The sequence below is a fragment of the Eschrichtius robustus genome, chromosome 9 (genome assembly GCF_028021215.1).
Source record: "Eschrichtius robustus isolate mEscRob2 chromosome 9, mEscRob2.pri, whole genome shotgun sequence".
NCBI classification, from domain to species: Eukaryota; Metazoa; Chordata; class Mammalia; order Artiodactyla; family Eschrichtiidae; genus Eschrichtius; species Eschrichtius robustus.
The window spans coordinates 48,591,418-48,616,059 of NC_090832.1; the positions used below are offsets into that span (position 1 = coordinate 48,591,418).

The 24,642-nt window shown below is 40.0% G+C and overlaps 1 protein-coding gene across 1 annotated transcript; it reads right to left on the reverse strand.

Moving 5' to 3' along the window:
• Nucleotides 1–3,246: 3,246 nt before the first annotated feature.
• On the reverse strand, nt 3,247–10,082 carry CCN6 (cellular communication network factor 6). Its single transcript, XM_068550839.1, has 4 exons — nt 9,779–10,082; nt 5,606–5,848; nt 3,541–3,604; nt 3,247–3,316 (listed from the first exon to the last, which is right to left on the reverse strand). The coding sequence occupies exons 1-4, from the start codon at nt 10,080–10,082 to the stop codon at nt 3,247–3,249; spliced, it is 681 nt and encodes a 226-aa protein (XP_068406940.1).
• Between the last annotated feature and the right edge of the window lie 14,560 nt (nt 10,083–24,642).

A 24,642-nucleotide genomic window follows, 5' to 3' on the forward strand; every position in this document is an offset into this window, starting at 1 on the left:
TAGTCTTCAACATTAATTTACCTTTAATCACAATTTATATTTAAAATTCATAGGTGATTTATCATTTAAGGAAGTAATTTTGAGCAACAATTTATTTTCAAGCCAGAAAAATCTGTTGTGTGCTTTCTTTAATGTTATTTTTTTAATTTCTTTCCTTTTCAGATTAAGGATACTGCTCTTGGTCTTTATCTTGGAAATTAAGTTTTTTACAGTATTTGGTATAAAAATTTAGATTACAGTTGTCAACAGTGGCCAAAGAAGTTCCATTTTTTTCCTTCCAAAAGAAATCTTAGTAAACTGATATTCAGGATAGGGCAATGGAAATAATAAATATATTTACAGCTTAGTCTTATTCCTAGTTAAGATTTAATCTAGAAAATCTTGCTCACCCTATAATGATTATGTGATTGGAGCCTAGGCTGTATTGTCAAAGTACAAAGTTTTAAAACTTTAATATGCTTTTTATATAGCTTCAACAGATCATTTCAGATTATTTTATAGGATAAAATGTTCTCTTGTAAATTGTATAATTTTTCATTCTGGAATATGTAGATGGAACCAAATATCTTTGTATTACATAATTATACATTTTAAGAGCTCAATTTTAAGGTTTTCATATTTTACATAAATTTTTAGGAGAACCTTTTTTAAAGCTTCTAATGCCTTAAATACAGTTATCTGAGAATAGCTAGGCATTCTTACTGTTTTAAACCAATAAGGCAGATTTGCCACCCTTTTAAAACCATTTTCAATTTTGATGTAATGACATGATTAACCTTAACTTTTTCCCCATGTGCTTGGTTTTATAGGATCTTGAGCTCAGAAAATATATCTCCTGGATCTCTGCAGTTTCTCTGACATACACAAGATGTAATCCACAGCATCTTCCATTTAAATGACCCTTCATTTGGGCAGTCAAATTGAATGGTAATCATTTTAGACTTGTTAGGGACACAGCATCTTTTATCCAAGCATATCCCACAGAAAGTGGGTTTGTAACTCTGAGCGCTTGAGCATCCAGAAAAGACAAATTTTTCAGCTTTGACGGGTTGGAAAGTAGGTTGGCATGTTTTTCCTTTGGGGATCTGAAAAGATATATAACGTTAAGTCACTCTTTAAACTTGATTACAATAATTCAGAAAAGTGATACTTTATGGACTGTTACATAAATACACAGATATAATTATTTTCAGGGCATTAATAGTTGCCATTTAGTGACATCCAGCCCTTTCTTTTCTACCTTTAAAATCCCCTCTCACCGAGGACCTTGAAAGTCCTCCCTGTGCTTCCTCCGTCATATTATAGGACCCACTCCCCAATGTTTTTCTGCTATCTACCCTTGACTTAGTTCCACAATAAATGAAAATTTCTCTGTTTTGTTTAATATCAAGGGCCAAGACTTAAATTCTCTAACATGGCTCAGACAGTTTTAAGTAGATGGATAGATGAATAAACATCTTAATCCCTTTGAAATCGTCAACTTTCTAATATGATTGATAGGGAATAACTTAGGGATAAGATTGGTTTTGTAGCATTTCTAGAAATTACTCTTGAGACAGTCACAGAAGCAGGACCAGCTCTAGTTATACCAAGCAATCTTAGAGTATGTATTATTATATCATAGTCCTTTGGCAAGTAGTAGCTAAGGAAAGCATTTTGGAAATAGTGTGGTTCCCTCTCCAAGTTGGTGATACATAAGATCAGAACTTCTCTGATGTTCCTAATGTTTGTTTTTATAATTATGATGTAGCAACCAAAATCTTTTATCAATTGCTCTGAATCCACTACATAAAATTAATATAGGAAAAAGAAGATAGACTCTGAAAAGGATCTACTCTGAAAAAACAATATACATGGTGGGGTGCCCCAACAAATCAGGCTGATCAAGACCCACACTAGTAAGCTGTTAACCTGTTGATTCTAGATACCCTAACGTTACCTCTCTGCTTGGTGAAATTTTTCCCACAAAGTGCAGTTAATTAATATCTGCTGCCCTCCAAGATAGTTTGACTTTAAGAGTTACAATGAAGTGGTTTTATTAATAAACACTTCCAAAACACACATACTTTTCATGAGTCTCAATATTGAATTATGATGAAGTTGTTAAATCTACTTAAACTTTACCTTTACTGTCTTTGATATATTACTGTCGCAAGGCTGAATGTAGCACAGTCTTCTCTCATTTCTCATTTCACAGTTGCTGTTTTCATTGGTTACCCTATTAGATATGCCCATCCCACATGTTCTGGAGCAAGGGGTCCACTTCGTTGCTTGCACAAGACATTTTCTTTTCCAAATAAGTGGGAGATTCCTATAAGCTAAAATGAGGAGGGAGTGCATGTGTATAAATATATATGTATTCCCGTAGGTAGATAATTTTTAATCATTTTTAAGCTAATAGTTAATAGATCTGAACTTTATATAAAGTAACTCAGAATAAAATAAGCTTATGGTCTAATTAATCATTCTCTCTTTTTCCCACTCCCCAAATTATCTTTCAATCAAGTATTACAGTGCAGTATCTTAGGAGGAATAAAAATACTTTATCTATCTTTGAAAAACTAAGTACCCATTTGCTTCTTTCTGCTTAGCCCATCCTCTGAGTACTAAACAAGCTTATGCTTTGATGGATATCTGCCTTTTCCCTGGTTCTTGCCTCATGCTTGATGTTATTTTCAACAGATGTTGAAACAGACATTAGTAAGATTAGGGAATTCAAGATATTAATCAGAACAAGGTGGTCTTACCGTTAAATTTCGTGATGTTAAAATCTAAAATACAAAAGTTAGATTTGAGAATTCAGCTATCAATAAGACCAGTTATTTTCTTCTCCACTTTTTAAAATCTAGTCTTTTAGAAAATTCTCTACGTTACACTGAACTAATCTAAATACTCATATACTAAGTCATGAAAAACGTGCAATCTGTTTTATTCCTTCAGCTTCACTGTTGCATTCCCTATGGTATCAGGCCTATGGTATTCCCTCTGTTGTCTAGACATTTCATATCACTTCGGAATGCATGGACGGATCTATGGGTGAGTGGGTTGGATAGACAGAGCCCCCCTCCACTGCCTGCAGCTTAGGAGAAACAAGGCAGGGGAAGGGGGTGAATAATGAAAATATAAAGAGTGCATAATAATTCTTCCATCTTCTTGTAAATCCATGGGGAGCTTGCCTCCTGTTCTGCTCATGAATGAATCAGGCACTTGGTTCATTTTAAGCAAACTACTAATTGGTTCATTGTCTCAAAGCATTTCCTTCAGGTTAATATGCATCCTAAAGTGGGTGCTTTGGGAGTAAGGTGGAGATTTGAATCTGCAATTAACACAGCAAAATTCAGGCTACATTACTTTAAAATGTCAATTTAAAAAGGAACCCCCCCCCCAAAAAAAAATGCCTTCTTGATAGGGAAGAGTCACTTTGAAGTATGTACTATCTTTGAATAAAATGATACTTTGATACTGTTGTCAGTGTTATTACAGTAGGATCTCGCCATTGCACATAGAACTGAGGGAGAGGAAGCAGAAAAATGGAGATACCTGGAAGGTAGACAACAGTTTAAAGACCTCAGCGCAGGAAGCAGGTTAAAAGCTTGGCATGCATCTGAAATAAATAAAGGTAGGTTAGATTATCATATTACCAAGAACCCCCCTTAGAGTTAAGCCAAGAGCTGCAGTTCAGGAATTTGCTTAACATTCATTAAAGGGTAAGAAAACTAGAAGAAATTTTCAAAGTACAAGTTCAGTGTTTGGTGAGCAGTGAGAAAAGCATAGGGGCATTAGGTCGTTGCATGCTTCCTGCTGACCAAGCAAAAGCTAGATTCCAACCGTAGACTGTCTGGAAGTAATTAAGTATATAAATTTCTATCACAAATATATCTTAAAGTATGTGTGTGTCATTGTGCTCAACTTTGAAAGCAAACTCCTGTTTGGGCCCATAAGTACAGTTTCAAAGTTAAGCAGAGGAGAGACATTAAACTGAACATATACTTCCTTTGAAACATACCTAGGCCTATATTTTAATTACCAGAGAGCTCTTGGGAGATTTTCTCATTTTTTGTAGCAAAGTACTGACCACTAAGAATGACCATCTGACACCTCCTCCAACCAGGTTCCAAGTGAATCCACTGAAACTGCTCTGACTTCACAAATGAGACCAACTTGACCGTGACCCAAAAGCCTGGCCTCGGGGACAACTGCTATTCTACGGTGGTCTCACCAGGGAGGTTCACGCATGGGTTCTAAGAACTTAACACTGAGTCACTAAGATCCAATGCAGAAAATCAACTGTTCCTGTACATTTGTTAAAAAAACAATTCGGCTTATATTTTCAAAAGTTTTAGAGCATTAGCAGTATCATGCGGTTAGCTGAAAACCAGGGATGGTGAATGCCGATTTGCTGTAACCTGTTAAAGTTTTTTGAATTAATTGGCATAATTGGAATCCCAGAGGATGTTCCTTTAAGAATTAGTTTTTAAAGATCTAAGACTCATTTCTCTGATTATAGTTGCTTTTATTAACTATCCACATAAGTGAATTTAGGAGTCTTTAGCATACGTAAGTATTCCATATTTCCATGGCACCTTTCATTTACTAAGCTCCAAATTTCAAGAAAAAGGCATTCTTAATTTCTGGATGAAAGCACAGATGTGAATAATAACCAGGCATCAATATTGCCCTTTTTGAGTCCTTCCTCACCTGTGCTTCATCTGCTGGCATTTTTGAAACTCCTGTCCCCAAAAAACCCCGGCACCTAAATAAGATGCTAGCTTACAGCAGACCAAACTACAAGGTTTATGAATATACTGATGCCAACTGTAAATGGCTAGATGCTCCAGATGAGTAATAAAGATTCTCATTACAAGTTTCTGACTACACACATACCTGGGTAACCTACTTAAAAATGCCTGTGTGCACATTTATTTAGAGAAGTTGGTAATTGTTAAGCTTCATTTTCAGTGAATGAAAGGGTAATTTTATATTAGTTTTATCTGTTTTTAGAAATGTTTACAAATCAATGTACCCTCAAATATTTTTGATCATAGCCTTCCATTTCTGCTTTTACCATATGGAAAAGTTACCTTTGGAAATTTTTGGAACTGGATGGTTCATACCTCTTGCCCATAATAGAACAATACAGATAAAAGTTTTTCTAGACCAGGGTACATGTGGATAATATTTGGTCAGTTTTCCTGAGAAGAGGTTAAATGGAAATAAGTAGAGGTAGTAAGAGTTTAGAAGAGTTTTCCTGACCTAGTAGAGCTTTCAAAGACTGGAATATTTGGGGAGTTCCCTGGTGATCTAGTGGTTAGGATTCAGCCCTCTCTGCTGTCGCGTGGGTTCAATCCCTGGTCAGGGAACTGAAATCCCATGAGCTGCGCGGCCAAAAAAAAAAGGAAAAAATCTAAAACATTATAAAGTTCCCTTTTCAGATACTCAGAGCATACCTGCCTGAGGTAGAGACTGAGTATGATGGCACACTCAAACTAAATCTCACACTGATCACCAATCAGTAAGTACCTACTTAGTTCCTATGGTACATAAAAGGAACATGAAAGAAAACCAGGCGAAGTCATACATGAGAGAGAGTTCTACTTATGAGTACCTGGCATTGTTTTGTAGCTTGTTGACAGCTGCTGTTGTGATGACCCCAGGCCACATTTTGACTGATCAGTCTTCTTTCCACCTTTAGCCCTAGAGCAGTGCCTGTCAGCCGGCTTTGGTATGAACAGAGGTGTGCATCCAATGGCCCCACTCACACAGAGGCAGCTAAACAGGGGATTGGGCTGAAACACTTGGCCATTATGATAATGTACCCTGTTGAACTCACATCCCACAGCTACAAGGTCTGAAAAGAGAAAAGAGCAAAATCACCAAAGAAGTCATAACTGATAGTCTAGACTTCCAGTTGTAAACCACAGAGGAAATTGCTATCTCCTTTATGAAATACAGTTCTCAATTTTTTAGGCCACATCTGAAACCTCCTTCACAGAACATCTGTAAAAAGTGAAAATGAGACATTTTCATTATATCATAGGTTATCAGCCCTGAGTAGTCACCTTCCAAATTAAGACCCTGTTCCCTGTTCTTGAGTAAAGTTAATAAAAAATCACTATGAGTGGGGCTTCCCTGGTGGTGCAGTGGTTGAGAGTCTGCCTGCCAATGCAGGGGACACGGGTTCGAGCCCTGGTCTGGGAGGATCCCACATGCCGCGGAGCGGCCGGGCCCGTGAGCCACAGCTGCTGAGCCTGCGCGTCTGGAGCCTGTGCTCCGCAACAAGAGAGGCCGCGATAGTGAGAGGCCCGCGCACCGCGATGAAGAGTGGCCCCCGCTCGCCGCAACTAGAGAAAGCCCTCGCACAGAAAGCGAAGACCCAACACAGCCAAAAATAAATAAATAAATTTATTTTTAAAAAAAAATCACTATGAGTATAGCACTGGGATAACGGCTGTAAACCTCAGAGCTGGGCTGATGGCTGGTGAGACAGACATCCCCAGATGCGCAGCAGCAGGCTGGGATATAGTCCTAGGAAGTTAGGATAAGTGAATGCGTGAAGAAATCATAATATGTTTACAATACTGCACAGTAACTGATGACCTTTCACAGAACTGGAAGGTCAAAACCTTTTCAGAATACTAAGATGTGACTGACTTCACTGTGTTGACATTTGTACAGATGGTGCAAAAGCAGCAGTGGCTAAAACTGCTGCTGGCACTTTAGCATGAATCGAACTGTACAGGTTAGTCACTATTTTTCCTTGCCATACACTTGTACATAAATGTACTGTTTTTTAAAGTTCTTCTACCTAAGAATGTCCTTAATGACACAGTAAAAATTACTAATTTTATTAAATCTGAGTGATCAAATATACATGTCTTTTTAATATTCTGTGTGACAAAACAGGAAGTTACGTAGAGCCTTTCTCTAGATACTGTACCAAAGTACAATAGTTATCTCGAGGAAAAGCACCTATGTTATTGTTTGAGTTGTGGGCCGAACTAACCACTTTTTTAGTGGTAATTTCCCCTGAAGAAATGATTGACAGATACCTCATGGTTATTCAGACTTGGGTATTTGGCAGACATTTTCTCGAAAATCAACGAAACAAGCCTGTCACTTCAAGGAAAACAACTGACAGTACTTGTTGCCAGTGACAGAATTTAAGCTTTTGAGCAAAAATTAGAATTTTGAAAAACTTGTGTCCACCACTGAGATCTTTATAGCTACCCAATATGTAGACTTTTCTGATAATTTTGGTACTAACTAATGTGATTTTAAAAAATATCTATATAACCCATTGTTCCAAACTGGTATTTTCCAAATAACCAATGCATGGTATTACAAAATTATACATGAGGAAAAGCCCCATTCCAAGTGGGTCGTTGAATAGAGGAATGTATTTTAACGTCACAGAGTTTGAAAAGTTCATTGATTTGGTTTCCGATTCCACGTGATAAGCAGTGATGCAGCTAATTTTTAAGAAACTCCACTTCTCAAGTTTTAATATAATCTGAAAAAAGAACATTCACAATTATCTGAAAAGTCTGTTAAAATATTCCTTCCTTTTCCAACAGCGTATCTGTGTGAGGCTGGAATCCCTTCATATATTCCAAACTAAAACAACATATAGCAATATATTGAATGCAGAGCAGATGTAAGAATCTATCTTCTGTTAAGCTAGGCATTAGAGAGATTTGCAAAAATGTAAAACAATTCCACTTCCACTCTTCTCTAAATTTCTTTGTTTTTAAAGTAAAATTTTTTCACAAATAATATATTATTCTTATTAATTTGTAATGGGTTTGTTTTTTTTTTAATGTATTAGTAAATATTTTTAAACTTCTAATCCATTAAATACCAAGAGATAACTCACATAAACAAAAGCTCTTTGGGTCCTCATTAATTTCTAAGACTAAAGGGATCCTCAGACCAAAAAAAAGTTTAAAAACCATTGTTCTATATGATGAATCAGCACATTCTCTGTAAAGTTATATCTTAAGCCTTTATATTCGGTCTCTGTTGCAACTACTAGACCCTGCTATTGTAAAGCAGCCACAGACTATATGTAACTGAACTGGTGTGGCTGTTCTCTGATAAAACATTATTTACAGAAACAGACTGTGGGGCGGATTTGGTCCCTGAGCCATAGTTTGTGACCCCAGTTATAGATCATCCCCACCCCCATCCTCATGGCTGTGCTCTGTTACAATACTCATCACACTGTACATAAAGTTACTTGTGGAAAGATCTGTCTGACACAATAAACTTTGACTCCGTGAGGGCAGGACCTGTATCTCTCTTTTCCCTGTTGTGCCCCCACCTGCTGGTCACAGTGTCTAGCTCAGTAGCGGATGCTCACTAAGTGTTTGTTAGGTTAATGAAATACCTTGCCTGACACTGTTTGGGAGAAAGGGGTATCCTGAATGCCAGAGTCTGATAGATCATGTTTTTCCTGTTGAATTTCCATAAGTAATAGCTAACATTTTTGAGAATTTACTACATACCAGATATTGTGTTAGGTGTTTTGGGTTTTGTGTCTTCATTTCATTTGATCCTCCTAACAACTCTATAAAATAGGAAGTACATATGATATAACTGAGGCACAGAGAGGTTAAGCAACTTGATCAAGGTCACTCAGCAGACAGAACTCAGAATTTGAACCCAGAGCCTACATTCTTAACCAATATACAATAATCAAGTGCTGACAGGGGCATCAGGCTATCAGTTTGAACTGTTCCACACATTCAGTCCAACTCCAGAGATGTGCTCTCATTCCATACTTAGAACCAAACTTCTGCTAGTCGTTTTCCTTCCCACTTAGACTTTTCTACAGAGTAACTTAACCACCCAGCTGACATGAGTATTTCTCTTCCCTTAGAAATTTTATTTTTTAATCCTCAATAAATCGGTATCCTGAATTATTGTCAAGGCATAGGTTTAGATGGTCTCAAGCAGTCTGCAGCGCTAAGGCCCATAAAGCTGAGGATCCTGTTGTGATTTGGCGTGCCCCTACCTTCTTTTTTACAAATGTGCCTCAGTAAAAAGTACAGTAACTTGGGCTTCCCTGGTGGTGCAGTGGTTAAGAATCCGTCTGCCAATGCAGGCGACATGGGTTCGAGCCCTAGTCCGGGAAGATCCCACATGCTGTGGAGCAACTAAGCCCGTGCGCCACAACTACTGAGCCTGCGCTCTAGAGCCTGCGAGCTCTAGGCCGTGCTCCGCAACAAGAGAAGCCCCCGCTCTCTGCAACTAGAGAAAGCCCGTGTGCAGCAATGAAGACCCAACGCAGCCAAAAATTTAAAAAAAACAAATTTTAAAAGTACAGTAACTTGATGGTTAGTTGGGAAGGCTGAGATTAAAGCTGTATGTCTGAATACTAGATATACATCCTTACATTTAAAAAAAGATTATTTTCTAGTCACAGAAAAGGTTGAATTCAGATTGCTTCTGACACTATTAACGAAAGCTGTCATTTGTGGCACTTTAATGAGTCAGACTGTTTACATAATTTCTCCTATTTTTATCATTAAAAGCAATTACCTGAGAAGAACTGCAAGATCATTTCAATGCAATAAAAGTAACAGGTTTCTGAATGTGTGTGTAACATCTGCTCGTTTCACATGGTGTCCAGTATGAGAAGGCTAGTCTCACTGGTGCATGGAAACTAAACCCACCTCATAGTTAGTCACATTAAGCTGATTATTCCAAAGTAACAATTGCAGACAAAAATCCTGTCTAGACTCCACATTCGCCAGCCAGTGCAGAAGGAAACACTTACATGCACACACTCCGGTCTTGTACCTAGGCCCGTCTGCTGAGTAGTCACAGTACAGCCCTTTGTGGGGGTCGCAGAGGTCAGCCTCGTTGCAGGTGTCGCCTGGTTGCCTGGCACAGATTTTACAGCATCCACAGCCATCCCTCACCAGGCTCACTCCAGGAGGGCAGCTGGGCTTCTGGTGAGCGCACTGACAGGGCCAGTGACAAAACTGTTGACGATGGTGCACTTCTGCTACCTCACCAGGCCTTCCTTCGGGTGCCGTGTCTAACAGCCCAGTGCCCTGGGCCCTGCGGTAGAACTTCATTTGACAACAAAGGTGATGTTAGAAATGGTTCCACAAACTAATTTCAGAGGTTTTCTAGAAACAGATTTCCCCCAGATTACAAGAATATAGTGTGGCGAATTGTAATAATAATAGTATCTATCAGTATTTGACATGATCACTCGCTCCTTAAACTTTTCTGCACTCAGCTTCCGACACGTGACTCTTACTCCTCCTTTCTCACTGATGGCTCCTTCTCAGTCTCCTCTGCTAGTTTCTTCTCATCATCTTCATCTCTAAACACTGGAACCCCCTGTGGGTAAAGACCTCTGAAGTAACTTCCCTCACTGTATCTCGTATCTCCACCCAGGCCTCTCTTCTGAACTCAAACTGCCTACTTAACAGAGCTCCACTTAAATATGTGACAGGCATAGCAAACTTCACATGACCAAAAACAAACTCCCAATTCTCCCCTCCAATCTACTCTTCCTTACAAGGGAAGGAGAGAGGCAGGTGTGTCAGAGAAGATGTGATGCTAGAAGCAGAGGTAACACAATGCTGCTGCTGAAGGGGGGGTATCACAAGCCAAGGAATGCAGGCAGCTTAAAAAAGCTGGAAAAGGCAAAGGACAGATTCTCCCCTAGACTCCCCAGAAGGAACACAGCCCTGCCTTGATTTTAGCTCTGTTTCCAGACTACAGACGCCAGAACTGGAAGATAATAAACCTGTGCTGTTTGAAGATTGTAGCAATTTATTCAGTAGCAATAGGAAACAATACACCCCATTTCACAAGGGAGGACTATGGGGCTCTGATTGCTTAACCTACTCCAGGTCACATATCAAGTAAGTGGAAGAAGAGGGACTTACACCAGGCAGGCAGCTTCCAGAGCCTGAGCTCTCAATCCTTACCTTCCTCCCTTCCCTAGGCCAGGTCTTGCCACCAACCAGCTTTGATATTGAACAGATCACTGAATCTCTGCGTCTGTTTTTCCTCTCCAGCCCAGACTCTCCCCCTGACCTCACAACTAACTCATTCATCTCCACGGGGTATATCCCACTTTGATGTCCCACAAGCACCTCATTTTCTCCCTCCCCACAAGAAACTGCTCTCAGCTGGTCCCCATTTTAGTGAATGGTGGCATCATCCCCTGAGTTCCCCAAGCCAGGAAACTGAGATCACCCTCACCTGTTCCATCTCCTTCATCCCTCACACCCGAATGTCAGTGACCTGCAGGGAAGTCCAAGCTCCTGAGCACAGCATTCAGGGCCCTCCTCCGTCTCTTGCGTTCCTTAGATTCCTTAGCTTCTAGCAAGTGAAAGTGCCTGCGGTTCCCTGCATATCTGAGGCTGTTCCTTCTACCTGTAACTTTCTTCACCTGCCCCCACTCCTTCACTGAGTTACCACCTTTTCCAGAAGACTTTCTATAACTTCTCCATGCTTCCTTTTCCCTGTCGGTGTACTGAAGTTAGTGTGTAAGTGCCTGTCTTCTCCACTCACCCTAAAGCTACCCAACCACAGGGACTTGAGGTTCACTTGCTGGTGTACTTAGCACAGTGCCTGGCAAGTAATTTCTGTAATTAACTCTCAATTTTTATCTGATGGAACTGAAGGCAGTTGGACTGATTCAGACATCCTAAACCTCTTTCCAACTCAAAAACCCTACATTTAAGGGACACCAAGTGGGGAAAGCGGTGGGGGGGGATGAATTGGGGGATTGGGATTGACATAAATACACTAATATGTATAAAATAGATAGCTAATTAAAAAAAAGAAAAAGCTTGGACAGTGAAAAAGAAAGTCAGAATCAGAAAAAAAAAAAAAACAACCCTACATTTAAAAGTATCTGTTTGAAATTCCACCATTAAATCTTCAGCCTTTTTTCTTACCACTGATGAGACATGTATTCCCCAGAGTAACACTTTCAGCTACTATTTGAGTGGAATATACCATGTGAGAATAGACTTTGAGGATACAGTGCTGGGCTTCTGGAGGAGCAATGGAAATTCCAAATGTAGAGGAGCAGAATATCAAGGCTACAAATAGTGAGTGCCTGCTTCTCATTCTTGCCCAGGTTCAGACGTGGTTACCAGGGACCCTTTGCCGGGTTCGGTGGCCTCTCAGCTGGGCTCATGTTCATGAACATTCCGTCCTCCCTCTCTAAGTGTTGGACTCTCAATTCTTGGCTTTCATGACACCAGCCCCATCTCCCTGCCCAGTTCTACCCCTACCTCTGGACATACTGTCTCAATCTCCTTTGCAGGCTCCTGTTACCCTGCATTTGACTTAGATTTAAGCTCACTGGTGTTTCATGACCTTAATGTATTGCTGTTCTCACCCTGCACACTGTCTCTTGACCATCTCATCCACCCCCTTGCCTTCATTTTTGACACTATGCAGCTTCAAATCTAAATTTCCATCCAGAACTGCTCCGCTGAGTGCAGACCCATATAGCTGGCTGCCTACTGTACGTCTCCACTAGAACATCCTACAGGAAAAACTCACGGCCCAAACTCAACATTGCCCCACCCACCCGAGACAGCTTCTCCATACCTTGGAGATAGGAAGCTAGGAGTCATCCAGGTCATCTTCCTCTCCCCCACCTCCCATAGTCATTTAAAAACTAATCCTGCTTATCATCCTTATAGCCCTAAAACTAGTCACCCTTCCCTCATTTTTACTGCTACCAAGTACTACTGCAGTAAGTTCCTAACCGGTCTCCCTCCCTCAAGAATGACTTCAACAAATCTACCACGTCACAGCTTTAAGGAGCTCTTAAAAAACATATCTGTCGGTCCCCAGCATCTCCACAAAAAAAAACAAAACCAAACAAAAAACACTGTATCTAGTTCTGTAAAAAATGCCATTGGTAATTTGATAGGGATTGCATTGAATCTGTAGATTGCTTTGGGTAGTATAGTCATTTTCACAATATTGATTCTTCCAATCCAAGAACATGGTATATCTCTCCATCTGTTTGTATCATCTTTAATTTCTTTCATCAGTGTCTTATAGTTTTCTGCATACAGGTTTTTTGTCTCCCTAGGTAGGTTTATTCCTAGGTATTTTATTCTTTTTGTTGCAGTGGTAAATGGGAGTGTTTCCTTAATTTCTCTTTCATCATTAGTGTATAGGAATGCAAGAGATTTCTGTGCATTAATTTTGTATCCTGCAACTTTACCAAATTCATTGATTAGCTCTAGCAGTTTTCTGGTGGCATCTTTAGGATTCTCTATGTATAGTATCATGTCATCTGCAAACAGTGACAGTTTTACTTCTTCTTTTCCAATTTGTATTCCTTTTCTTTTTCTTCTCTGATTGCCGTGGCTAGGACTTCCAAAACTATGTTGAATAATAGTGGCAAGAGTGGACATCCTTGTCTTCTTCCTGATCTTAGAGGAAATGTGTTCAGTTTTTCACCATTGAGAATGATGTTTGCTGTGGGCTTGTCGTATGTGGCCTTTATTACGTTGAGGTAGGTTCCCTCTATGCCCAGTTTCTGGAGAGTTTTTATCATAAATGGGTCTTGAATTATGTCAAAAGCTTTTTCTGCATCTATTGAGATGATCATATGGTTTTTATTCTTCAATTTGTTAATATGGTGTATCACATTGATTGATTTCTGTATATTGAAGAATCCTTGCATCCTTGGGATAAATCCCACTTGATCATGGTGTATGATCCTTTTAATGTGTTGTTGGATTCTGTTTGCTAGTATTTTGTTGAGGATTTTTGCATCTATATTCATCAATGATATTGGTCTCTAATTTTCTTTTTTTGTAGTATCTTTGTCTGGTTCTGGTATCAGGGTGATGGTGGCCTCATAGGATGAGCTTGAGAGTGTTCCTTCCTCTGCAATTTTTTGGAAGAGTTTGAGAAGGATGGGTGTTAGCTCTTCTTTAAGTGTTTGATAGAATTCACAAATAAAATTTGTACGGACACACAAAAGACCGCAAATAGCCAAAGCAGTCTTGAGGGAAAAAAAACAGAGCTGGAAGAATCAGACTCCCTGACTTCAGCCTATACTACAAAGCTACAGTAATCAAGACAATATGGTACTGGCACAAAAACAGAAATATAGATCAATGGAACAGGATAAAAAGCCCAGAGAAAAACCCACGCACCTATGGTCAACTAATCTATGACAAAGGAGGCAAGGATATACAATGGAGAAAAGACAGTGTCTTCAATAAGTGGTGCTGGGAAAACTGGACAGCTGCATGTAAAAGAATGAAATTAGAACACTCCCTAACACCATACACAAAAATAAACTCAAAATGGATTACAGACCTAAATGTAAGACCGGACACTATAAAACTCATAGAGGAAAACATAGGAAGAACACTCTTTGACATAAATCACAGCAAGATCTTTTTTGATCCACCACCTAGAGTAATGGAAATAAAAAACAAAAATAAATGGGACCTAATGAAACTTCAAAGCTTCTGCAAAGCAAAGGAAACTACAAACAAGACGAAAAGAAAACCCTCAGAATGGAAGAAAATATTTGCAAACCAATCAATGGACAAAGGATTAATCTCCAAAATATATAAACAGCTCATGCAGCTCAATATTAAAAAAACAAACAACCCAATCCAAAACTGGGCAGAAGAGAGAGAGGAGAAGATGGCAGAAGCGTAAGACGCGGAGATCACCTTCCTCCCCACAGATACATCAGAAATACATCTACACGTGGAACTGCTCCTATAGAACACCCACTGAACGCTGGCAGAAGACCTCAGACCTCCCAAAAGGCAAGAAACTCCCCACGTACCTGGGTAGGGCAAAAGAAAAAAGAAAAAACAGAGACAAAAGGATACAGACAGACCTGCACCAGTGGGAGGGAGCTGTGAAGGAGGAAAGGTCTCCACGCACTAGGAAGCCCCTTCGCGGGCAGAGACTGCAGGTGGCGGAGGGGGAAAGCTTCGGAGCCACGGAGGAGAGCGCAGCCACAGGGGTGCGGAGGGCAAAGTGGAGAGATTCCCGCACAGAGGATTGGTGCCGACCAGCACTCACCAGCCCGAGAGGCTTGTCTGCTCACCCGCCGGGGCGGGCGGGGGCTGGGAGCTGAGGTTCGTGCTTCGGTGGTCGGATCCCAGGGAGAGGACTGGGGTTGGCAGCGTGAACACAGCCTGAAGGGGTTAGTGCGCCACAGCTAGCCAGGAGGGAGTCCGGGAAAAGGTCTGGAGCTGCCGAAGAGGCAAGAGACTTTTTCTTGCCTCTTTGTTTCCTGGTGCACGAGGAGAGGGGATTCAGAGTGCCGCTTAAAGGAGCTCCAGAGACGGCCGCGAGCCGCGGCGATCAGCGCGGACCCCAGAGGCGGGCATGAGACACTAAGGCTGCTGCTGCTGCCACCAAGAAGCCTGTGTGCGAGCACAGGTCACTCTCCACACCTCCCCTCCCGGGAGCCTGTGCAGCCCGCCACTGCCAGGGTTCCATGATCCAGGGACAACTTTCCCGGGGGAACGCACGGCGCGCCTCAGGCTGGTGCAACGTCACGCCGGCCTCTGCAGCCGCAGGCTCGCCCCGCATCCGTACCCCTCCCTCCCCGCGGCCTGAGTGAGCCAGAGCCCCCGAAGCAGCTGCTCCTTTAACCCCGTCCTGTCTGAGTGAAGAACAGACGCCCTCAGGCGATCTATATGCAGAGGCGGGTCCAAATCCAAAGCTGAACACTGGGAGCTGTGCGAACAAAGAAGAGAAAGGGAAATTTCTCCCAGCAGCCTCAGAAGCAGCGGATTAAAGCTCCACAATCAACTTGATGTACCCTGCATCTGTGGAATACCTGAATAGACAACAAATCATCCCAAATTGAGGAGGTGGACTTTGGGAGCAAGATATATTATTTTTTCCCCTTTTCCTCTTTTTGTGAGTGTGTATGTGTACGCTTCTGTGAGAGATTTTGTCTGTATAGCTTTGCTTTCACCATTTGTCCTAGGGTTCTGTCCATCAGTTTTGTTTTTTTTTTACTTTAAAAAAATTTTTTTCTTAATAATTATTTTTTATTTTAATAACATTATTTTATCTTACTTTATTTTATTTTATCCTCTTTCTTTCTTTCTTTCTTTCTATTTTTTCTCCCTTTTATTCTGAGCCATGTGGATGAAAGGCTCTTGGTGCTCCAGCCAGGCATCAGGGCTGTGCCTCTGAGGTGGGAGAGCCAACTTCAGGACACTGGTCCACAAGAGATCTCCCAGCTCCACGCAACACCAAACGGTGAAAATCTCCCAGAGATCTCCATCTCAACACCAAGACCCAGCTTCACTCAACAACCAGCAAGCTACAGTGCTGGACACCCTATGCCAAACAACTAGCAAGACAGGAACACAGCCCCATCCATTAACAGAGAGGCTGCCTAAAATCATAATAAGGCCACAGACACCCCAAAACACACCACCAGACATGGACCTGCCCACCAGAAAGACAAGATCCAGCCTCATCCACCAGAACACAGGCACTAGTCCCCTCCATCAGGAAGCCTACACAACCCACTGAACCAACCTTAGCCACTGGGGACAGACACCAAAAACAACGGGAACTACGAACCTGCAGCCTGCAAAAAGGAGACCCCAAACACAGTAAGATAAGCAAAAAGAGAAGACAGAAAAACACACAGCAGATGAAGGAGCAAGGTAAAAACACACCAGACCTAACAAATGAAGAGGAAATAAGCAGTCTACCTGAAAAAGAATTCAGAATAATGATAGTAAAGATGATCCAAAATCTTGGAAATAGAATAGACAAAATGCAAGAAACATTTAACAAGGACCTAGAAGAACTAAAGAGGAAACAAGCAACGATGAACAACACAATAAATGAAATTTGAAATACTCTAGAAGGGATCAATAGCAGAATAACTGAGGCAGAAGAACGGATAAGTGACCTGGAAGATAAAATAGTGGAAATAACTACTGCAGAGCAGAATAAAGAAAAAAGAATGAAAAGAACTGAGGACAGTCTCAGAGACCTCTGGGACAACATTAAACACACCAACATTCGAATTATAGGGGTCCCAGAAGAAGAAGAGAAACAGAAAGGGGCTGAGAAAATATTTGAAGAGATTATCGTTGAAAACTTCCCTAATATGGGAAAGGAAATAATTAATCAAGCCCTGGAAGCACAGAGAGTCCCATACAGGATAAATCCAAGGAGAAACACGCCAAGACACATATTAATCAAACTATCAAAAATTAAATATAAAGAAAACATATTAATAGCAGCAAGGGAAAAACAACAAATAACACACAAGGGAATCCCCATAAGGTTAACAGCTGATCTTTCAGCAGAAACTCTGCAAGCCAGAAAGGAGTGGCAGGACATATTTAAAGTGATGAAGGAGAAAAACCTACAACCAAGATTACTCTACACAGCAAGGATCTCATTCAGATTTGATGGAGAAATTAAAACCTTTACAGACAAGCAAAAGCTAAGAGAGTTCAGTACCACCAAACCAGCTTTACAACAAATGCTAAAGGAACTTCTCTAGGCAAGAAACACAAGAGAAGGAAAACACCTACAATAACAAACCCAAAACATTTAAGAAAATGGGAATAGGAACATACATATCAATAAATACCTTAAATGTAAATGGATTAAATGCTCCCACCAAAAGACACAGACTGGCTGAATGAATACAAAAACAAGACCCGTATATATGCTGTCTACAAGAGACCCACTTCAGACCTAGGGACACATACAGACTGAAAGTGAGGGGATGGAAAAAGATATTCCATTCAAATGGAAATCAAAAGAAAGCTGGAGCAGCAATTCTCATATCAGACAAAATAGACTTTAAAATAAAGACTATTACAAGAGACAAAGAAGGACACTACATAATGATCAAAGGATCGATCCAAGAAGAAGATATAACAATTGTAAATATTTATGCATCCAACATAGGAGCACCTCAATACATAAAGCAAATGCTAACAGCCATAAAAGGGGAAATCGACAGTAACACAATCATAGTAGGGGACTTTAACACCCCACTTTCACCAATGGACAGATCATCCAAAATGAAAATAAATAAGGAAACACAAGCTTTAAATGATGCATTAAACAAGATGAACTTAATTGATATTTATAGGACATTCCACCCAAAAACAACAGAGTACACATTTTTCTCAAGTGCTCATGGAACATTCTCCAGGATAGATCATATCTTGGGTCACAAATCAAGCCCTGGTAAATTTAAGAAAATTGAAATCGTATCAAGTATCTTTTCTGACCACAATGCTATGAGACTAGATATCAATTACAGGAAAAGATCTGTAAAAAATACAAACACATGGAGGCTAAGCAATACACTACTTAATAACCAAGTGATCACTGAAGAAATCAAAGGGGAAATCAAAAAATACCTAGAAACAAATGACAATGGAGACACGATGACCCAAAACCTATGGGATGCAGCAAAAGCAGTTTAAGAGGGAAGTTTATAGCAATACAATCCTACCTTAAGAAACAGGAAACATCTCAAATAAACAACCTAACCTTGCACCTAAAGCAATTAGAGAAAGAAGAACAAAGAAACCCCAAAGTTAGCAGAAGGAAAGTAATCATAAAGATCAGATCAGAAATAAATGAAAAAGAAATGAAGGAAATGATAGCAAAGATCAATAAAATTAAAAGCTGGTCCTTTGAGAAGATAAACAAAATTGATAAACCATTAGCCAGACCCATCCAGAAAAAAAGGGAGAAGACTCAAATCAATAGAATTAGAAATGAAAAAGGAGAAATAACAACTGACAATGCAGAAATACAAAGGATCATGAGAGATTACTGCAAGCAACTATACGCCAATAAATGGACAACCTGAAAGAAATGGACAAATTCTTAGAAATGCACAACCTGCCGAGAATGAACCAGGAAGAAATAGAAAATATGAACAGACCAATCACAAGCACTGAAATTGAAACTGTGATTAAAAATCTTCCAACAAACAAAAGCCCAGGACCAGATGGCTTCACAGGCGAATTCTATCAAACATTTAGAGAAGAGCTGACACCTATCCTTCTCAAACTCTTCCAAATATTGCAGAGGGAGGAACACTCCCCAACTCATTCTACGAGGCCACCATCACCCTGATACCAAAACCAGACAGAGATGTCACAAAGAAAGAAAACTACAGGCCAATATCACTGATGAACATAGATGCAAAAATCCTCAACAAAATACTAGCAAACAGAATCCAACAGCACATTAAAAGGATCATACACCATGATCAAGTGGGGTTTATTCCAGGAATGCAAGGATTCTTCAATATACGCAAATCAACATGATACACCATATTAACAAATTGAAGGAGAAAAACCATATGATCATCTCAATAGATGCAGAGAAAGCTTTCGACAAAATTCAACACCCATTTATGATAAAAGCCCTGCAGAAAGTAGGCATAGAGGGAACTTTCCTCAACATAATAAAGGCCATATATGACAAACCCACAGCCAACATCGTCCTCAATGGTGAAAAACTGAAACCATTTCCACTAAGATCAGGAACAAGGCAAGGTTGCCCACTCTCACCACTATTATTCAACATTGTTTTGGAAGTTTTAGCCACAGCAATCAGAGAAGAAAAAGAAATAAAAGGACTCCAAATCAGAAAAGAAGTAAAGCTGTCACTGTTTGCAGATGACATGATACTATCCATAGAGAATCCTAAAGATGCTACCAGAAAACTACTAGAGCTAATCAATGAATTTGGTAAAGTAGCAGGATACAAAATTAATGCACAGAAATCTCTTGCATTCCTATTCACTAATGATGAAAAATCTTAAAGTGAAATTAAGAAACACTCCCATTTACCACTGCAACAAAAAGAATAAAATATCTAGGAATAAACCTACCTAAGGAGACAAAAGACCTGTATGCAGAAAATTATAAGACTCTGATGGAAGAAATTAAAGATGATACAAATAGATGGAGAGATATACCATGTTCTTGGATTGGAAGAATCAACATTGTGAAAATGACTCTACTACCCAAAGCAATCTACAGATTCAATGCAATCCCTATCAAACTACCACTGGCATTTTTCACAGAACTAGAACAAAAAATTTCACAATTTGTATGGAAACACAAAAGACCCCGAACAGCCAAAGCAATCTTGAGAACCAAAAAAGGAGCTGGAGGAATCAGGCTCCCTGACTTCAGACTATACTACAAAGCTACAGTAATCAAGACAGTATGGTACTGGCACAAAAACAGACATACAGATCAATGGAACAGGATAGAAAGCCTAGAGATAAACCCACGCACATATGGTCACCTTATCTTTGATAAAGGAGGCAAGCATATACAGTGGGGAAAAGACAGTCTCTTCAATAAGTGGTGCTGGGAAAACTGGACAGGTACATGTAAAAGTATGAAATTAGAACACTCCCTAACACCATACACAAAAATAAACTCAAAATGGATTAAAGACCTAAGTGTAAGGCCAGACACTATCAAACTCTTAGAGGAAAACATAGGCAGAACACTCTGTGACATAAATCACAGCAAGATCCTTTTTGACCCACCTCCTAGAGAAATGGAAATAAAACAAAAATAAACAAATGGGACCTAATGAAACTTAAAAGCTTTTGCACAGCAAAGGAAACTATAACAAGGCCAAAAGACAACTCTCAGAATGGGAGAAAATATTTGCAAATGAAGCAACTGACAAAGGATTAATCTCCAAAATTTACAAGCAGCTCATGCAGCTCAATAACAAAAAAACAAACAATCCAATCCAAAAATGGGCAGAAGACCTAAATAGACATTTCTCCAAAGAAGATATACAGATTGCCAACAAACACATGAAAGAATGCTCAACATCATTAATCATTAGAGAAATGCAAATCAAAACTACAATGAGATATCATCTCACACCGGTCAGAATGGCCATCATCAAAAAATCTAGAAACAATAAATGCTGTAGAGGGTGTGGAGAAAAGGAACACTCTTGCACTGTTGGTGGGAATGTAAATTGATACAGCCACTATGGAGAACAGTATGGAGGTTCCTTAAAAAACTAAAAATAGAACTACCTTACGACCCAGCAGTCCCACTACTGGGCATATACCCTGAGAAAACCATAATTCAAAAAGAGTCATGTACCAAAATGTTCACTTCAGCTGTATTTACAATATCCAGGACGTGGAACCACCTAAGTGTCCATCATCGGATGAATGGATAAAGAAGATGTGGCACATATATACAATGGAATATTACTCAGCCATAAAAAGAAATGAAATTGAGTTATTTGTAGTGAGGTGGATGGAGTTAGAGTCTGTCATACAGAGTGAAGTAAGTCAGAAAGAGAAAAACAAATACAGTATGCTAACACATATATATGGAATCTAAGGGGAAAAAAAAAAAAGGTCATGAAGAACCTAGTGGTAAGACGGGAATAAAGACACAGACCAATTAGAGAATGGACTTGAGGATATGGGGAGGGGGAAGGGTAAGCTGTGACGAAGTGAGAGAGTGGCATGGACATATATACACTACCAAACGTAAAATAGATCGCTAGTGGGAAGCAACCGCATAGCACAGGGAGATCAGCTTGGTGCTTTGTGACCACCTAGAGGGGTGGGATATGGAGGGGGGGAGGAAGGGAGATGCAAGAGGGAAGAGATATGGGAACATATGTATATGTATAACTGATTCACTTTGTTATAAAGCAGAAACTAACACACCATTGTAAAGCAATTATACTCCAATAAAGATGTTAAAAAAAAACCCAAAAAACTGGGCAGAAGACCTAAATAGACATTTCTCCAAAGAAGACATATAGATGGCCAAGAAGCACATGAAAAGCTTCTCAACATCATTAAATATTAGAGAAATGCAAATCAAAACTACAATGAGGTATCACCTCACACCAGTTAGAATGGGCATCATCAGAATATCTACAAACAACAAATGCTGGAGAGGGTGTGGAGAAAAGGGAACCCTCTTGTTGTGTTGGTGGAAATGTAAATTGATACAGCCACTATGGAGAACAGTATGGAGGTTCCCTAAAAAACTAAAAATAGAATTACCATATGACCCAGCAATCCCACTACTGGGCATATACCCAGAGAAAACCATAGTTCAAAAAGACACATGCACCCCAGTGTTCATTGCAGCACTATTTACAATAGCCAGGTCATGGAAGCAACCTAAATGTCCATCAACAGATGAATGGATAAAGAAGATGTGGTACATATATACAATGGAATATTACTCAGCCATAAAAAGGAACGAAGTGGGGTCATTTGTAGAGACATGGATGGATCTAGAGACTGTCATACAGAGTGAAGTAAGTCAGAAAGAGAAAAAGAAATATCGTATATTAACGCATGTATGTGGAACCTAGAAAAATGGTACAGATGAACCTGTTTGCAGGGCAGAAATAGAGACACAGATGTAGAGAACAAACGTATGGACACCAAGGGGGGAAAGTGGCGGGGGTGTGGTGGTGGTGGGATGAATTGGGAGATTGGGATCGACATATATACACTAATATGTATAAAATGGATAATAAGAACCTGCTGTATAAAAAATAAATTAAATAAAATTAAAAAAAAAATTTTTTTAAACACCATATCTGATTTTACTCCTCATCTCCTAGAAGCCCATTCAGTGGCTCCCCACTGTCACCAGTATATGGTCCAAACTTCTGAGCATGGTATCTAAACCCTCTGTGTGCTGGTCCCCGCCTTCCTCTCTAGCGGTAGCACTCAATGCACTCTCCTCCTATGCCATGCACCTGACAAGAGGCAGCAGGTCAGTTTCTCCTCCAGGCTTTTCCTCACGTTGCTCCCTCTAATGGAGTGCCTGCTCCCCAAACTTCCCACCTGGGGGTACCTGTTTATCTTTCCAGTCTGGAAGCATTTCTATATGATCTCCAAGGTCACAAGGTAACACAGTTGAAAACTAAGGATAAAGAGAAAATCTTGGAATCAGTCTGAGAAAGGGGGAGTATTACACACAGGAGAATAACAGTAAGTATGAGATCTGACTTCTCATCAAAAGAAGGAAACCAAGATGTTCTTCAATAGGTGAGTGGATAAACTGTGATACATCCAGACAATGGAACATTATTCAGTGCTAAAAGGAAATGAGCTATCAAGCCTTGAAAAGACATGCATATCATTAAGTGAAAGAAGCCAATCTGAAAAGTCTACATACTGTATGATTCCAACTATATGACATTCTGGAAAGGGCAAAACTATGGAGACAGTAAAAAGATCAGTGGTTGCCAGGGGTTGGGGGAAGGGATAAATAGGTGGAGCACAGAGGACTTTTAGGGCAGCAAAAATACTCTGTACAATATTATCAGAGTGGATACATGTCATTATACATCTGTCCAAACTCATAGAATGTACAACACCAAGAGTGAACAGTAATGTAAGTGATGGACTCTGGATGGTTATGATGTGCCAATGTGGTTCATGAGTTGTAACAAGTGTACCACTTTTGTGGGGGACACTGATAATCCGGGTGGAGGGGAGGCAGTGCACAGGAAATCTCTGTACCTTCCTCTCAAACCTGCTATGACCCTAAAACCACGCCAAAAAAAACTATGTCTTTAAAAAAGGAGGAGGAGAAGGAGAACAAGGCCCCCAGACACAATGCTGGAAGAAAAAAAACTGTCAACCTGAGGTTCTTTCTCCAGTGGAATTATCTTTTAAAAATGAAGGTAAAATTAAAGTCATTTCCAGATACACAAAAGCTGAGAGAAATTGTTGCTAGCATACCTGTCCCACAAGAAATACTAAAGGAAGCTCTTCAGTCTGAAGGGAAAATTACAATAGATAGTACTTTAGAAACACAGGAAAAGGGGGCTTCCCTGGTGGCGCAGTGGTTGAGAATCTGCCTGCCAATGCAGGGGACACGGGTTCGAGCCCCGGTCTGGGAAGATCCCACATGCCGCGGGAGCAACTAGGCCCGTGAGCCACAACTACTGAGCCCGTGCTCGGCAACGGGAGAGGCCGCGATAGTGAGAGGCCCGCGCACCGCGATGAAGAGTGGCCCCCTCTCGCCACAGCTAGAAAAAGCCCTCGCACAGAAACGAAGACCCAACACAGCCAAAAATTAATTAATTAAAAAAAAAAAAAAAAAAGAAATACAGGAAGAAATCAAGGGTCTCAGAAATGGCAAATATGTGGGTAAATGTACAGAACTGTATACAATTTTTTCTTCAGACATTTTGATTGTTTTCAAAATCAAATGCTAAAGACAACAAAAGAATCATCAGAATAATACAACAGAAACAATGAGGGGTCTTGACCACAGAGCTGAGCTTTAGTATAGCTCTGGGATTTAGATAACTTTCATTTATTTGATCTTTGAGCTTCAATCCTCCTCTATAAAACAGGGCTAATAATATCCACTTTGCAAGGTTATCCTGAGGATTAAGATAACGACTAAAGTGCACGGCACACAGTAGATTTTCTATAAATGGTAGGTATTATCAGACCCTTAACTTTGCCATTAAGCATAATATTTTCTTGTTGCTCTTTATATAACCCCTTTTTGTGTCTGTTTTTGTTTTTTACTTTGGGCACATCTCTCTCTGTTGGAATATTTGCTGTTTAGGGAGATGCTGTAGTTCTCAGTCAACAAAAATGACAGG

Bases quoted from the DNA above. Each gene is read 5' to 3' on its own strand.
- CCN6 (XM_068550839.1), bottom strand. From the start codon at position 10,082: ATGAAGTTCTACCGCAGGGCCCAGGGCACTGGGCTGTTAGACACGGCA. The intron at 5,849-9,778 runs GTAAGTGTTTCC...TTCTCTTTTCAG, and splicing joins CAAGACCGGAGTGTGTGCAT to ACCTTGTAGCTGTGGGATGT. The intron at 3,605-5,605 runs GTACTCATAAGT...TATTTATTTCAG, and splicing joins AAGCTACAAAACAATGCCAG to ATGCATGCCAAGCTTTTAAC.